Consider the following 17,840-nt stretch of genomic DNA (forward strand, 5'->3'; position numbering starts at 1 on the left):
ACGTCAACTGACCCAGCCGAGGCTCAAACCAGCGACTTTCTTGCTGTGAGGCGACAGCTCTACCTACTGCGCCACCGCTTTGCCCAATTTGTAGTATTTATTTGTAGAATTAATTTATAATTTCGTGTTTTTAATCAATTGGTGGGAACGATAGCAACTTAAACTTGCTATTTCTGACAAAACTATTACAGCTGTAGGTTCAATGAAGACAAGGACAGTGACAGGGTTTGTACTTTTATAAAGAGTTTTAATAAAGAACAGATATCTGAGAACCAAATGACTGACATATTCCTTTACAGAACAACTCACAGAAATCAACCATTTTAGAAAATTTTGGGATGAAATAATTTTTATTAACTGTTTTTATGTTTTTATTTCAGGGACAGATAATGTACGTTTCTGGTAGAATGTCCCAATTACATATAAAACAATTAGAAATGAGAAATGGAAAAAGTGTGAATTTTAAATATTATTAATGTGAATATTCGCCTGTCAAGCTAATAAAAAGATTTTTATTTTTTTATAAGATAATTTGAAAATAAATAACCAAATTTAAACAATAAGTTTGATCATAAATTGTAATATACTACTAATTATAAATAATAATATAATGCACTAATAATAATAATAATAATAATAATAATAATAATAATAAAATAACAATTGCAAAATGCAGTGAAGCATGATGATCTTGACCAATTGACAATTTGCATAACCAATTTACCATATATCATCTTTTTCTAAAGAGCTAAGAAGTGTAAACTACTTAAAATTGATACAAATAGATTTTTTATTTTAATTAAAACTTTTTTTTTTGCATAAGAACAATAGCATACAAAAAATGAGGAATACAATGCTTAATAATGAAACAGAACTTTCCCAGGTTTCCCAGTAATTGGGTTGCCGCTGGAAGAGCATCCGCTGCGTAAAATATTTGCTGGATAAGTTGGCGGTTCATTCCACTGTGGCGACCCCAGATTAATAAAGGGACTAAGCCAAAAATAAAATGAATGAATGAATGAACTTTCCCAGGCCTAGGGTCTTTAGACTTTTAAGTCATCTACACAGGCAATTTAGGTATCTGTGTCTGCTCAAAGTTCAGTGTGCTCAAACAGACTACCTTTTTGTTATGTTAGTGGCTGTTTTTGCCCCTTCCATTATAACAATATTTTTTGATTGCAAAGCCTTGACACCATATAATCATGCATTCTTGATTGTTGGTGGTTTTCCCTGTTGGGAAGAGGTCAAATGTGTCCTTTTTACTGTTGATCATCATTAACCTTTCAGATAGCCCTGGGCAAGAAAAAGTTTCTGGCATTTATATGGCGTTCTAGGGGGTAAAACAGAAGATAATAGTGTGTGTGCATAAATACACTTACTATGTTTACTATGTTCTGAGGTGCTTATTTTTTATTTTTTATCAAACATATCAAGTGCATAGGTCTATCTTGAATTCTCTCTCACACACTTTTTTGCACTGTGAGAGATGATAAACAGTAAAAATACAAACCGAACCTCTTCCCAAGAAGGAGAACCACCAAGAATAAAGTATGCATAATAATATGGTGGCATGGCTTTGCAATGAAAAACTGTTGTTATAATGGAGGCTAATGGGGCAAAAAAAGCCACTAACATAACGACAGGGTAGTCAATGCCCACAGTGCATTGTTGAGTTTTTATTGCATAACAAGAACAACAGCATACAAAAAAAGAGAAATACAATGCATACAGATTTTTTTTAATCAAAGGAACAAATCAGTAGAGAATAAAAAAAATACAAAAATACTAAATAAATAAAATTACAGGGGATTTATAATTGCCAAAAATTTATCATGAGATAAGGATTCCAAAATTCCATACATCCTTATAGCTTTTTATTTTTTGTCTTTTAGGGTTTCTAAATGCTTAAGATCAGTTTTAAACAAATACATATTAGGCTTATCATTGGACAATATTTGTTTGTGTACATGGTACTTTCCATTTATTATCATTAAATTAATAAACTAATTTTGTTCCAAAGTTTTGATATTATTATTATGTCAAAAAATATCTTTAAAAGAAAACTAAATTTTTAATTTTGTAAGTTTAAATATAAGATATTCAACACATCCAACCAATACATTTGGGTATATGTGCATTCAAAAACAGGTGTTTTATCGATTCCTCCCAAACACAAATTGATTAGCATACGAAGTCTCCAGTGTGGGTGACGTCATTGTTAATTATCCGAACTGTTATTTATAGACTTTCTCCTTTAACTGTTTACCGCAGGACTGAGCTCGTTTCCAAATTGATGGATTCTGCACTGTTACTGAAAATTGATCATTCATTAGGCCTGCTGTTTTGCCCGTTTATCTCTTTATATCTGCTTTGATACAATTTGCACAGTCAATTTGCATCCACTTTAAAAAATAAAGGTGACTTGACTGATTTAAGCAAGCCTATTTTAATGTTTGACGCAGTTATGTGATGTAGTTATGATATCAGGTAGAGCGTCAGATTAAGACATGTCTTAGTATTTTTTGTTATTTTACATTATAGTATATTTCAATGCGTCCGTGATTAACCACGGAATCAAAAGCCAATGTAATGCCACTATACGAGCATCCATAACACCGACATTAGTAAAAACAAGACTGAAATCAGTTCGGCTCAAACTCTACATGACGTGCAGAAAGGGTGTAATGAGCAGTTTCGCTATCAGTCATGAATGCCTTTGACTCACCTGTGATGATGATGTCCGACAGGATGAATAAAGCAGCAGTATGTGCTCGTCTTTCACTTTCTGCAGACGGCGGTCATCGTGATGCTCGCTGAATTACGCGTTTAATCCATCGGTGCTCAAATTATCACGAATTTCTCGTCTCATTTACCACACTCAGACACACACCTGATAACACAGCAACCAGTGAGTCTAACAGGACAGCGATGTTATTACACGAAACACTTTGAGCCAGACCACCTGCTCGGTTAATATGTAATTGCCTGATAACTAAACGAAGATTTGAGTAGCCGCTTTACATCACGTATGTGACCTGCGGCGATGCGCTTTTGTTGTATTGAGATGCTTTGAGTCTTAAAGGGGAAACGCACTCCACGCCTCTCTGCGGACCCCACCGAATTACTTCTGCCACCCTGTGTTAAACTATCGAGACCTTTACAGCTTTAACAACCATTCATCATATTCCGCAGTCTCTCCGTCTTTACATACTATTAAATGTTTAAGTGTTCTGTTAATAACAACCATATCCTAACCTACAGACTACAGAACACACTGTTACACCAGAATATTAGCTGCTTTCCAAAAATACCTTTAATAATAAATAATTAGGTACCTGAAAAAACTCCTCATTTTTATAATAAATTTAACGAGCTGTTAGCAATGTTTTCATCTTAATTTTCATGATTTAATAAAACTATTTTAATTTGACGTTATTTATGAAAGTTAGGCTACCTATTTAAAGCTGCTACACAATTAGTTTGATTTTGTATTTAATTAATGGTATCTGAAAACATCTTGTTTACCTTACATTACAGCAATAGAAAACTAAAGTTTTAAACTGTGATTCGATGATGATGGACAAAAAGAAATGAAAAATTAAATGTCCAAAATTTGTTGAGTCCCTCCATCTAGTGGTGTACCGTACATACATACTTAGTCTACTACACAAACTCTCTTTCTTTGTTTGAGAATAGGTAAGGGGCCACATGTGAGAATTTTAATCCATCAATAGTTTTGTTTTATGTGTATTGCAGCTAGTAATGAAACAGAACTTTCCCAGGTTATGTTCTTTAGTCTTTTAAGTCATCTACACAGCCAATTTATGTATCGGTGTCTGCTCAGAATTCAGTGTAAAGAGGGTATGCCACATTAATCCTTGTGTATTGTTCAAATAGACTACTCTCTCGTTATGTTAGGGGCTGTTTTGACCCCTTCTCAGGCCCGGATTGGCTAATCGGGAGGACCGGGAGAATTCCCGATGGGACGGTCCATTTTTTTGACCACGAGGGCCGGTGTCCTTAGCTGCATGCACTCTCAGCAGTCACACTTTTTTCATTTATTTATTTATTTGACCATAGCCTCACTCTTTTTATATTTTACTGCAGCTCCGCTGTTTTTATTTATTTTCTCACCGCCCCATGAGCAAAATGCAGCCTGCAGGTTAAAAAGGGAGAAAAAGATTAAGCCATCAATAGAAAGTAACACAATGGTTAAAAGAGTCTTGCGGATAACAGTGCAATACGTGTTTTATTCTTTATTCCAAAATCATTTATCATGACAACGCCTTTGATAACGCGCCATTTATAATGCTGCCGACCCAAGTTCGAACCTCACCTGAGTAATTTTTTTTTATTTTAGTATCAAGACATATAATACTGTTTGGGTTACTTATAGTGTACATTCTTTAATTTTTTTGTGTGACCCCCGTTACAAAGGACTGGATATCTATAAAAAAATTTTGCAAATCCAGATATTCAGATATTGCAGGAAAGGACATTGTGATGTTTGAAAGAACAGTGTTGGAGATTTAGGCCGTACTCACACTATGTACAATTGCCCTAAACTGGGCCAAAGCACGCTTGTCCCCCCTTCCATCTCCCCCGACGGCCTGCACTCACATTACATTCGGGCCTGGGCACGCTTACGTCATCAACGCCGTGCTGTTCAGTAAGCGCTCTCACTGAGCACAGAGGAGATTTCTTTAGTTAAATCATTTAAGTCGTTTAATATGCAATGATACGCTTTCAAATATTTCGCCGAACAGATCTGCCCCTTTTGGCGCTCATAAACAACCATAAAGTCCTCGTGCTGCAGGAATTAGGAGGTTTGCTGAAGGTGCGCAGCTGTCATGCAGTGAGGGGTTTGCGTCTTTAATAATCTACAACAGATTGTGTTCACTGAACAGTAAGAATGATTAATAAATCCATATGAAATAGTCCCTTAAAAGTCACATCTTGTCTTCAGTGTCAGGCTCAGGTGCATTTTTGCACTCAAACACAAGCGTACCAATGCCAAAGCCCAAGTGAACCGCACTCAGGGCTAGGGCTGGCCAAGTGAACTGTCCCTGAGCCCAATTCAGAGCACTCACACTCCTTAAACGATCCAGGAAACGGGCCTGGGCACGGTTCGGATAGCATAGTGTGAGTAGGCCCTTAGCTACCCTTTAATGTTCTCAAAAAACACTTGAAGTTCTAAAGCAGCTGTTTCCTTGAAAAAGACGTGATAGTGGCATTAGAAACTGAATTGGAAAAGACGTTATTTTAACAGCCGTGAACTGAGGTGGGCCAGTCTAAGGCTTAAAACTCCAGGGCTGAAAAGGAGTCTCACTATGGCCCTGCACCTTCTGTCATAACAACATTTTTTTGAGCGCAAAGCCTTGACAACATATAATCATGCATTCTTGATTGCTGGTAGTTTTCTCAGTTGGGAAGAGGTCAAATGTGTCCTTTTCACTCTTCATCATCAGTTGGCAGCATTAATCTTTCAGATAGCCCTGGGCAAAAAAAGTTTCTGGCATTTATATGGAGTTCTATGAGGTAAAACAGAAGATTAAAGTGTGTGCATAAATGCACTTACTATGTTTACTATGTTCTGAGGTGCTTATTTTTTATTTTCTCAAACACATCAAGTGCATAGGTCTCTCTAACATTGTCTATCTATCTAACACACAGACATTGAAAAACTAAGTTTCTTTTTGCACTTTAACCAATGATAAACAGGAAAAAATACAAACTGAACCTTTTACCAAGAGGGAAAACCACCAAGAATAAAGTATGGATAATAATATGGTGTCAAAAATTGTTGTTATAATGGAGGCTAATGGGGTAAAAACAGCCAATAACAAAATGAAAATAAAAGTCAGTTTGCCCACAGTGCATTGTTGAGTTTTTGAAAAAATCCAAAACAGTTTCCCAAAATATGATCAAAATAAAATTTGTCACCGAAAATCAGTCCATTTGCAGGAACAGAGAGAAGGGTCTGGATGAAGACCTGGTGCATTGCAATCTGAGCTGCATGCAATGCTTTTTAATCCGCTCACCTAACCCCACCCCTAACCCTCACAGTGACACCTGTAGCTCCATTGACTTTATTGTGTTTGACATGGCATTACTGAGATTTGCAGTCTCAGCTTGCATCATCCAGGCTGCATCCAGAAACTATAGGAGACAGAGAAAGTTGTGGCCAACTGTGGCCTCAAAATCCCTTCAGTGTGGATGAAAAAGTCCCCGGCAGCACACAAGGGTTAAATGGTTTCTGTAAAAACACATTTCTGAAAATCGGTGCTACTTTAGTTTTGTTTTCTGTGTCTCCTTTGCGGTGTAAAGATGCTTTTTTATTTTACATGAGAACAAGTGCAAGCATGAGTAAAACATTGTTGTTTGCAGTTCTATTTCCGCCCACTGGTGTCGCTAATGATGACGATATATGTACTGTAAGTCAGCAATATATACACTCACAGACCACTTTATTAGGTACACCTTACTAGTACTGGGTTGGACTCACTTCAGAACTGCCTCCTTCGTAACATAGATTCAACAAGATACTGGAAATATTCCTCAGAGATTTTGGTCTGTATTGACATGATAGCATCACTCAGTTTTGCAGATTTGTCGGCTGCACATCCATGATGTGAATCTCCCGTTCCACCATATCACAAAAGTCCTCTATTGGATTGAGATCTGGTGACTGTGGAGACCATTTGAGTGCAGTGAACTAATTGTCATGTTCAAGAAACCAGTCTGAGATGATTCGAGCTTTGTGACATGGCACATTGTCCTGAAGGAAGTACAGTATCTATCAGAAGATGGCTTGTAACGAGTGGTTATTTGAGTTACTGTTGCCTTTTCTATCAGCTGGAACCAGTCTGGCCATTCTTATCTGACCTCTGGCATCAACAAGGCATTTGCACTCATAGAACTGCCGCTGACTGGATATTTCCTCTTTTTCAGACAATTCTCTGTAAACCCTAGAGATGGTTGAGCGTGAAAATTCCAGTAGATCAGCAGTTTCTGAAATACTCAGACCAGCCTGTCTAGAACCAACAACCATGCCACGTTCAAAATCACATTTCTTCCCCATTCTGAGGCTCAGTTTTTATCGCAGCAGATCGTCTTCACCCTGTCTACATCCTTATATACATTGAGTTGCTGCCATGTGATTGGCTGATCAGAAATTTGCATTAACGAGCAGTTGGACAGGTGTACTTAATAAAGTGGCCGGTGAGTGTAAAAGTTTTTAGATATTTTGATTAAATAAATCATACATATAGGGTCTTTAATATGTACAGCCACTTTGAAACATCAATAATAATATTTCTAAAGAGTTTATAAATAAATAGCAGAATCAAATATTCAACATTCAGTCATTTTTATTATAGTCAATTTTGTCAGCGAATAATAAATTATTTACAATTGTCTTTCACATAGCATAAATTAAACCATGAGAGAGAGAGAGAGAGAGAGAGAGAGAGAGAGAGAGAGAGAGAGAGAGAGAGAGAGAGAGAGAGAGAGAGAGAGAGAGAGAGAGAGAGAGAGAGAGAGAGAGAGAGAGAGAGAGAGAGAGAGAGAGAGAGAGAGAGAGAACATAAGAAAGAGGAGGAGGCTGAGAGAGATGTACAGATCATGAGGTGTTTTTGGAGCCTCATTTTGATGAGGGTTTGGCTCATGCTGGTTTCTGCTGTTCAGTAAACTCATTTATTATCATTATCATGGATGGGTGAAGAAAGCCAATGCACCAGCCAGAGGAGGAGAGAGGAGTCAAATCACCATAACAAGTCTTCAACACTGTGCAGAAATCAAAATTAAATCAAAATCAAGACACATCTCAGGACGTATACAGCATGTCAGTAAAGGTAAAATACAATAACTGTGATATAAGATCAACTGAGATATTCCAGTCAGTGCTCACCGAGGCCGGATGTCCTGTTCATCATCGCCAAACAGCAGTTCAGCCACAGCGGCTTCAGGGGTGGATCGCTTCCCATATCTGAAGGAAAAGATGGTGATGATGAATAATTTATGCACGATTTGAGCTTCACACTTTGACATTTACAACTGTAGCATAAATGATGTGTATTTAGCATTGGAAGTTATTATAGTTCCTCCACAGGACTTGTGAATGTGTGCAATATACTGACACTGATGAGAAGAAACTGATGAATAAATGAGTTATTTTTGTTTTATACGCACACAAAAGTACTCTTGTCGCCTGAAAATATTCCAATAAAACAACTGAAGCTGCATTTGATCTGTTTTAGGGATGTTTTAAGAAAGACGTTCATTCATTTTCTTTTCGGCTTAGTCCCTTTATCAATCAGGAGTCGTCACAGCGAAATGAACTGCCAACCTATCCAGCATATGTTTTACGCAGCGGATGCCCTTCCAGCCTGCAACCCAACACCGGGAAACACCCATACACTCTTACACACACACACACACACACACACACACACACACACACACACACATACACACATACACACATACACACACACACTATGGCCAAATTAGGTTATTCAGTTCACCTATAGCCCGTGTCTTTGGACTGTGGGGGAAACCAGAGCACCCGGCAAAAACCCACGGCAAAACAGGGAGAACATGCAAACTCCACACGGAAATGCCAACTGACCCAGCCGAGGAGAAAGAAAGTAAATATATATATATAGAACCATTGGAGTGTGAGGAAATAGTAATTATCATATTTGGGTGAACTAGTCCTTTATGATTTAATGAGTTAGTTCACTCAAAAATGAAAAATTCATCAATATTTCCTCACACTTAAGTTGTTCTAAATTTGTATTTTTTCTTTCTTCTGTTAAACAAAAAAAAGGATATGCTGAAGAATGTTGGGAAAAAGCAGCCATTGACATCCATCGTACAGCAGGAACATGAAATACTATGAAAGTCAGAAGATTTCTCCAACATTTTCCCTATTAGCATCCACAACAACAACAAATACATTCGTTTATTCTAATTGCAGGCTGCAGTTTTACATCTTCAAGCATTATTATTTCTGATTGGCTAATAATGCTTTTGTTCATCAACTTAAAAAAAAAAAAATCTTAAACTGATATTTTTCCTTTGTGCCATAATTGTTATAGTTGTGGTGTGATCTCTGTTGTCCTTACATATTTAAGATATGGATAAAGATTTGCAGAACTGTGTCTATTATTATTATATTTAAGTATAATTTCTATTATATTTAAGCATTAATAAAAGCAAAATCTGACTAATATGCTTCTTATCTTTTTAAGCAGGCTTTTCTTTAACAATTTTTTATCATGTTTTTTATTATGTTCTTTTATATTCGCTATTGTGTTTTACCCTGTTTGGTCAATGATTGTTTTAGTAATATTTAGTTTGTTTTAGCATGGCTGTTGATGCTTATTGTAAGGCGACCTTGGGTAAAGGCGCCATTTACAAATAAAAATGAATTAGAACTGTGTCTATTAGGGATGGGTGATACCAATGTTTTTGTTTCCGATCCGATGGCAAGTATTTCAAGACAAGTATCATTGATACCGATATCGATACAATACCAATACTAAGGCTAAGTGAAATATTTTATAGTGATTTTTAAAAATGATTATCACCTTTATAATTATAATTAATATTAATAAATAAAACACAAGACACATGATTACATTTATTAAAACTACAGAACTATAATTGACAAAATAGCACCACATATAATGAAAAACAAAACACTGCACAAACCTTGTTTAATTAAAAAAATAAAATAGTAAACTCTCTCTCCCATGCTTCTTGCAATAGTTGATGCTCTTTGGGAGTCATCTAAGAAATATAATATATATTCTTAAAGCTGCGTTACAGACATTTAAAAATATATATTAGTACATCTCTCCCATATGTTACTTGTACCTAAACTTTGTATTTTCTTTGATAAACAAGTTTTTTTAAAACTATTTATACTAAACTACAAAAATATTTTAATCAAGTAAAATAACTCCAGATTATACTTTGTGTACATACAGTCATGATGACCACAGATCCGCTATCGAGTTTTACAACCTGCGCTGGGTGTGTGTGGTGTCTGTACTACTGTGCTGTGAGCTAACACTGACCTATTAGCGGAGATACAGTGGAAGAATATTATAGTTCCCATTCGTGTTCCTATTTAAATAAATATTTATAAAATATGGGACGCTATAACTATTGAGACAATCTAAAATCTCTGATCACTTAGTAAGAAAGTTTTTGGAAGTTTTTGGGAAAAAATGTGATAAAATTATTTCAAGAATGGGTGAGGCAATGGCGCAGTAGGTAGTGCTGTCGCCTCACAGCAAGAAGGTCGCTGAGTTTGTATGCTCTCCCAGTGTTCGCGTGGGTTTCCTCCAGGTGCTCTGGTTTCCCCCACAGTCCAAAGACATGCGGTACAGGTGAATTGGGTAGGCTAAATTGTCCGTATTGTATGAGTGTGTCTGTGAATGTGTGGATGTTTCCCAGAGATGGGTTGTGGCTGGAAGGGCATCTGCTGCGTTAAAAAAACGTGCTGGATAAGTTGTCGGTTTATTCCGCTGTGGCGACCCCGGATTAATAAAGGGACTAAGCTGACAAGAAAATGAATGAATGAATGAATGATAAATGACTTAAAGTATCACTGATGAATGGAGCAGCATTTTAGAATGAATCTATTGAAAGACTTGTTCGTTAACATCGTTTTTAGAGTTTTTAAAAGGCACAATAGTGTTAGACAACTGAATTATTTAGTAATACGATTGCAGAGGTCTTTGAATTAATTCTTTTATATTTTGCTGTGCCATTAAGCTTTATTTTTATAACAGGGTTATTACATGTAAAACTTTGTCACATTAAATATGATGTTACAATTATTAACTTAATAAATATCAACATTAATATTAACAACTGAAATTAACTCAAATAGAATCAATTAATTAATTAAAATGTTAGCTATAAAAAAGAAAAACTAATGAAAATGACAAAATCTTGAAGTAAAATGACATAAAAACAGAACACACATAGTAAAAACTAATTCAAACTGTTAATAAAATCTACAATACTTGTTCCTGAAACAAAATAAATGTTAACTGGAATAAAATTAAATACATAGAACAAAACTAAAGAATTTTAACAATTATATAAAAATATTAAATATATAAATTAATAAAATTAAATAATTAAATGACAGGCTTGGTTAGTTGGCATTTCTGTGAGGAGTTTGCATGATCTCCCTGTGTTTGCGTGGGTTTCCGGGTGCTCCGGTTTCCCCCACAAGTCCAAAGACATGCAATGTAGGTGAATTGAATGAATTAAATTGGCCATGGTGTATGTGTGTGAATGTGAGAGTGTATGGGTGATTTCCAGTACTGGGTTGCAGCTGGAAGAGCATCTGCTGTGCAAAACATGTTCTGGATAACTTGGCAGTTCATTCCGCTGTGGTGACCCCTGATTAATAAGTTAACTAAAGCTGAAGGAAAATGAATGAATTTAAATGACTAATGCCTTTAAATAGAGACTACAAATTCATTCAACTTGACCAATCCATCTGAAAGTGTGTGAGCTTCCAGATAAATGTAAATTGATTCAGAAAAATAAGGGAATTTACAAAAAACAAGCAAAAAAGAACCGAAATAACCCATAAGCGTCACTTAATTGCTGCCTTTTAAGGTTAAAGTTGTTGCAGAAAATATCAGGGTACATCTCCAGCACACTTCATCAGAGACGTAACCAGACATGTTAATCCCACTTAATAACAATCTATCTTAACGCACAGCACAATAATAAGGGGTTGTGTACAGGTTGAAGGATATCTGGCAACCCAGCCCACCCCTTGCACTTGTGTGAGTGTTGTTCAGATAAAAACATAGCAACGCACTCTTTGAGAAAACCCATTAACAAAAAAAAGAGAGAGGTTTTGTTTAAACTGCAAAGTAGATGCAGTTTATATGCCTGTTTTACTCACTGAGACTAAATCCGTTCAATTGAAAAAGTGTAGTGCTGTAAATATATGGTATACACTGTTCCTCAGCACTGCTTTACAAACTGCTTTTTTTTGCCATCTATTTCTGCAATTTATTTTAGTAAGTTAATCTAAATATACAGTTGAAGTCAGAATTATTAGCTCCCCTAAATTAATAGCCCCCCTGTTTATTTTTTCCCCAATTTCTGTTTAACGGAGAGAAGATTTTTTCAACTCATTTTTAAACATAATAGTTTTAAAAACTTATTTCTAATAACTGATTTATTTTATCTTTGCCATGATGTAAATAAATAAATAATATTTGACTATATATTTTTCAGACACTTCTTAGGCAAGTTATTGTATGATGGTGGTTTGTTCTGAAGACTATTAAAAAGATTTTAGCTTCAGGGGGCTAATAATATTGACCATAAAATTAATTTTAAAAAATTAAAAAACTGCTTTTATTCTAGCCGAAATAAAACAAATAAGACTTTCTCCAGAAGAAAAAATATTATCAGACATACCGTGAAAATTTTTCTTGTGTGTGTGTGTGTGTGTGTGTGTGTGTGTGTGTGTGTGTGTGTGTGTATATATATATACACACACAACAGGTTTGTCTGGTTCTTGAATCTGATTGGCTGGTAGCCGTGCGATATTTCGCCAGTAATGTCGTCAGTCTGCCGTCTGCAGTCTGCTGTCAGTCTGCCTACATACAACCAGCAACATAGAGACGCTACAGTTTGACAAATTATTACTGTTGTTAGACAACAAAATGTACTTTTGAGGCTTTTTTTAGTCGAGAATGTAGCTGTTTAGATTGCAACTATGCAGTTTATTTGTAAGAATAGTGCCTATTTTAAAATATTTACTATTTCTTAGAGAGCTGGTCGGCGACGGTTGACGTTTTCTATCCACAAGATGGCGACAAAACCACATAATAAGCCCTTACGCTTAGAAGATATAACAGTCAGATTTCTAACTACAGCAGATCATACCAGTATTAAACTAGTAAGCAATACTTGCCAACACTTACGTTTTTCATAGGAGTATCCCGTATTTCAGACCTGTCTCCTGCAACCATCCCGTTTTTATTTATTCCTCACCCCCGAAAACCCCCCTCCCCCGGTCTCCCGGATTTTCTGAGACATGTTAGCAGGTATATTTGATATTATAAGTCGATCTCTCTCTTTTGTATGTTGTAGTGCTGTATTTATACCGATTTGCTCACATATAGGGAATGTGTGTTGTGTTGGCAGATTGAAATAGGCAAAGGCCGCTTGTGTTAAGCGTTTTTCCATATCGCAAACACAACAGCATGCTGGTAGTGAATTCGTTGTTATTTTCGGGGTTAATTATTGTGAAATCCTGATTGCACTAGAGAAGTACTGTAGACTGTAACACTTAAGAAGAGATCTCTGTAGATGGATGGCATTTCATGTCACATTCAGCCTCATAATCTTAAAGAGATCACATTAAACATAAAGAGTCATTCAAACACTAGCTCTAAAGTGATGTTGGTGAATTAGTAACGCCATCTGCTGTTCTGGAATCAGCTGCAGATGTGAATGAATGGCGGAAGAAAGTAGTTCCTAATAAAAAAGGGTTTTTAGACTCTCCTTGTTTGATTTCAATATTTATATACACGATTGTGCCGTTGAACTGTTGTATAAATGCAATATCACACTAGTAGCTTTGCGATATGGCTGTATATCAGCACTGGTGGGACGCCATATCGCACTGCTACTATTGCTCATATGTATATTCCATCTGGCACTAGCAGAATGTTTTTAACATATAGTTTTAGTTTTAGATGGTGTCCTGTAAGTACTCTTGAGTATCATTTAAATATCAAGTACTATAGTGTTGACCACTTACAATTAATAGCATGTCTCTATATATAGAACTTTTAAATGAAGCTATAGACATTTTGGGGGAAATTCAGACAAATGCGCAAATACAGGCTCAAATAACAACCGTTTGACTGGAAAATAGGACATGATGTCATTTTGATGTAAGCAAGAGGGAGAAAACAGAGAATTAGAAGTGGATCCATTAATAAAAGCTTCATGTTCTCCATTATCATCTGGAAATCTTTGCTGGGCCATTAGTTGTTTTCTGCTGTTTTTTCCACAGAATCATATTTCAAGAATTATTTGAAGTTAAGCAATCCCTACAATAGGCTTTAATCATGAAATATACACACACATTCACAAATATAAACTGTAAATTCGTTCTTACATACAGTTGAAGTCAGAATTATTAGCCCACCTGTATATTTTCCCCAATGTCTTGATTTTGTTCAACAAATTTCTAAACATAAAAGTTTAAATAACTCCTCTTTAATCACTGATTTCTTTTACCTTTGCCATGATAACGGTACATAATATATATAAAAACTTTAAAAACTTAAAAAAGTAAGACTTTCTCCAGAAGAAAAACTATTATAGGAAATACTGAATACTAAATTCCTTGCTCTGTAAAACATAATTTGGAAAATAATTGAAAACAAATGGACTGGAGGGTGAATTATTTTGACTTCAACTGTATGTTAAAATAATAAGTTCAGTTACAATTTACACAGAATTTTATTCTTATTTGATTATTTTAAACAACAATAAAAATAACTTTTTCACAATTTGCAAAATAATAAAACACAAACAAACAATTTTAATTTATTATTTAATTTATAAATAAACTAATACGTGTTTAGTGCTAACTGGTGTTTATTCATAACAGTTTAACAAATGTGTATTTATAATATAACTTTAGCTGCTTCATAAAAAATACATGGCAACATATTTGTTCTTTCACATTAACAAAGGCACCATTACATTAAGCTTAACATCAACAAATATAATTCTTCCCCAAGTTGTGCAATACTGCTAAAGCTTCAGATTCAGAAATTGGTAATACATTTTACAAGTGATTACACCTAAACGAGAGTACAGTGAATGCTTAAGTCATTGTTGGTTCATTGTGACTAATGTACAACAAATGAAACACATATAGCATATTTAAGCTAGTAATGAAAGTTGTTATTAAATAATAATGGCTAACCAGTGCTACCATTAGCTACTATAATGTTTCTGCAATATTCTGCACTGTTCATTTTTTCCAGTTGTTCTCAAAATTCACAATTTAGTGTTACTTCTCATTTCTTTGCAACTGTTTAGACATAAAAATATTTTTATGTGAAAATTGTTTATACATTGTGTGAGTGTGATTGTTTAAGCTCACCTCTGTCGTGTGATGAGGTTGATGTAGTGTCTTAGAGCGGTGTGGTACTTGGCCATCTCCTCCGGACCCACGTCTCCCGCTGGAGGTTCAGGTTTGGGTGGATACGCTTCAGCCAGGCTGCTGAGACACACTATAACGCACAGAACAAGAGCCAGCGGCACAGTCCAGGATCTCAGTGCACTCGCCATCTGACACAAACATAGAAGAACTCTGTCACTTAGAGCACAGAAACTGTTTAAAACACACTACTCTTTCTCAGACCTAACTCAACAGTTTAATCAAGTACACACAACACATGAATACATATAGAAATGGAGCTATCCCTGGTGCTGATATGTCATCATACTCATCAAGATATTAAGTTTACTTCACTAAGGTTTGATAAGGAATTCAAAAAGGAAGTCAACTGTTCCCTATATAAAGAAATAAAACACATTAAAACCATTTTGACGGTATATGACTGCTCTGCTGTGAAGAATCACATCACCTGAACCTCAGCACAAACAATCCAGCAACCCTTGCCCTAGACCCAGTTAGTTATATATGGTTATTTTTATATTAATTTATTATTCATTATTATAATTATTACTTTAATTTTTTTCATCTTTTATCTCCGTTTTTGGTCTTAATTAAATATTTTTCTTCTTTTCCTTATGATTTTTTTTTTGTATTTTATTCTTCTCAAAAAATTACTAATTAAATTTTCACAGTATTTGCTAGAATATATTTTTGCCTTCTAGAGAAAGTCTTCTTTTTTTTACTTTGACTGGAATAAATGCAGTTAGATTTTTTCAAAACTGTTCTAAAGTCAAAATTATTTTAGTTTTTTTATTATTATTTAAAAGCAATATCACACAAGTAGCAGTGCAATATTAAATAAATATATTAAATATATAAATGAAAGTTCACAAAGTAAACAGTATGAGTTAAAACTTTTTAATTGTTCTTTAATCTGAATATCTTGTGAAATAAAGAGGAGTTTTTTTCTGCACTGTCACTATAGCAAAGAAAAAAAGAATGAGCTTTTTAAAAATTAATTATGATACGAGTTATATTATTATACACAATATACACAGTTGAAGTCAGAATTATTAACCTTCCTGAATTATTAGCCCCTGTTTATTTTTTCCCCTCAATTTCTATTTCTATATAACGGAGAGAAGATTTTTTTCAGCACATTTCTAAACAATAGTTTTAATAACTCATCTCTAATAACTGATTTATTTATTTTTTTGTCATGAGGATAGTAAATAATATTTGACTAGATATTTTTCAAAACACTCCTACACAGCTTAAAGTGACATTAAAAGGCTTAACCAGATTAATTAGTTTAACTAGGCAGGTTAGGGCAATTAGGCAAGTTATTGTATAAGGATGGTTTGTTCTGTAGACTATCCAGAAAAATATATAGCTTAATAATTTTGACCTTAAAATGGCTTTTAAAAAATTAAAAACTGCTTTTATTCTAGCCAAAATAAAACAATTAAGACTTTCTCCAGAAGAAAAAATATTATCAGACATATTGTAAAAAATTCCTTGCTCTGTTAAACACAATTTAGGAAATAAAAAAAATCAAAGGGGGTTTAATAATTCTGACTTCATCTGTATATGAATTATTTTCTAACTTATTTCATCATGTTTACTGTTAAACCTGCTGAATGTTTTCTGCCTTCGTTAAAAAGCAAATTTAAAAAAAAGTTGTTAATGAACATGTGAAGGAATCAGAATGCTACTTACTTCGCAGTAGATGTCGGGGCCCAGAAGGATTGGCTGGAGCTGCTGTTGGTGGTTGGTGTTGATCTGCTTTTCTCGCTGCAGACCATGATGCTTTTATAGCTCCTGAGTGGCCGGAGGGAGGTCCAAACCCCACCCAGCACTTACACACAACCGAAGTGTTAATGATGAACTAATGAGTCACCGGCACAAGTCATTCAAGCCTATGATCTCAATGTCTGCGATGCTCTGTACATTAACACACCGCTGTATAATAATGCGAGAGATATGGAATGAAATGGAGCGAATTAAGAGTCATTTGAAGCCGGGTTATTCAGGACACAAGTGCAGCTAATAGGTTTTTCTCTTGCTTATCTCAACAGTTGATGATGAGCAGTTTAAATGGTTGAAATGAAAAATGCAGACTGATTTTGAACATTCAAACCGCACAGTTTCTTTATGTAATTAGCTGTTATAAGTAAATAAACACAGCAGAATATATTTGGCCAAAAAAATTAAAATTTACTCCTTTAACATGCATGTTTGCTTAAATTTATTATAAATATGGTTATATGGTCAGTAAATTTGATGCCATTGCCATGGAGGTAAATATTAGGAATAAGGTAAATAGCATGGAAATGCATCTATTGGCCCTGGAAAATACACCATATTCTGTTAAACAGTGGTAAATAAAGCAGATTATAGGAGTATATTTAAAAAACAAAAATTCCCCCTCACAAAAACTGTTTAACTTTGTTTATTTAAATTAGTTTATTGTAATGTTATTTACAATTTCTTTGTATTTTATTAAGTGAAATACTATCAGTATACTTATCATACTATCAGTTTCTGTTGAAAATGTTTCAGAAGTAAATTATGGGTCCCCTTTTAAGCATACCTGTCAACCCTCCTGTTTTCCCCGGGATTCTACCGTATTTTACAGTTC

At 34.9% G+C, this 17,840-nt stretch overlaps 2 protein-coding genes and 1 long non-coding RNA gene across 11 annotated transcripts in view; 1 reads left to right on the plus strand and 2 right to left on the minus strand.

Annotated features, from left to right (window-relative positions):
• Positions 1–3,071, minus strand: part of mpp2b (MAGUK p55 scaffold protein 2b) — a 104,310-nt gene extending 101,239 nt beyond the window's left edge. For 7 of the 8 annotated variants that reach the window (XR_015503374.1, XR_015503375.1, XR_015503377.1 and 4 more), the window contains exon 1: positions 2,726–3,071. The gene's annotated coding sequence lies outside the window, so the exon portion shown is untranslated. The remainder of the gene's footprint in view (positions 1–2,725) is intronic. The other variant, NM_001002223.1, reaches the window with a different exon arrangement.
• LOC147841288 (uncharacterized) overlaps positions 1–17,840 on the plus strand; it is a 70,572-nt gene that overhangs the window by 43,720 nt on the left and 9,012 nt on the right. The gene's annotated exons all lie outside the window — the stretch shown is intronic.
• Positions 7,353–16,986, minus strand: pyyb (peptide YYb). 2 transcript variants are annotated; one of them, NM_001327895.1, is given in 5 exon segments: positions 7,353–7,450; positions 7,545–7,785; positions 7,910–7,987; positions 15,182–15,369; positions 16,919–16,983. In NM_001327895.1, coding segments are annotated over 3 exon segments (288 nt in total). In that variant the 5' UTR covers positions 16,919–16,983; the 3' UTR covers positions 7,353–7,450; positions 7,545–7,763.

The sequence above is a fragment of the Danio rerio genome, chromosome 12 (genome assembly GCF_052040795.2).
Source record: "Danio rerio strain M-AB ecotype USA chromosome 12, GRCz13ab, whole genome shotgun sequence".
Lineage (NCBI taxonomy): Eukaryota > Metazoa > Chordata > Actinopteri > Cypriniformes > Danionidae > Danio > Danio rerio.

Excerpts from the sequence above, each read along its gene's own strand:
- pyyb (XM_087275439.1), bottom strand. The coding sequence starts at position 15,369 with ATGGCGAGTGCACTGAGATCCTGGACTGTGCCGCTGGCTCTTGTTCTG. Across the intron at positions 7,988-15,181 it reads AACCTCATCACACGACAGAG|ATATGGGAAGCGATCCACCC; the intron begins GTGAGCTTAAAC and ends CTTTTCCTTCAG. Across the intron at positions 7,786-7,909 it reads GAACAGGACATCCGGCCTCG|TGTTGAAGACTTGTTATGGT; the intron begins GTGAGCACTGAC and ends ATTTCTGCACAG.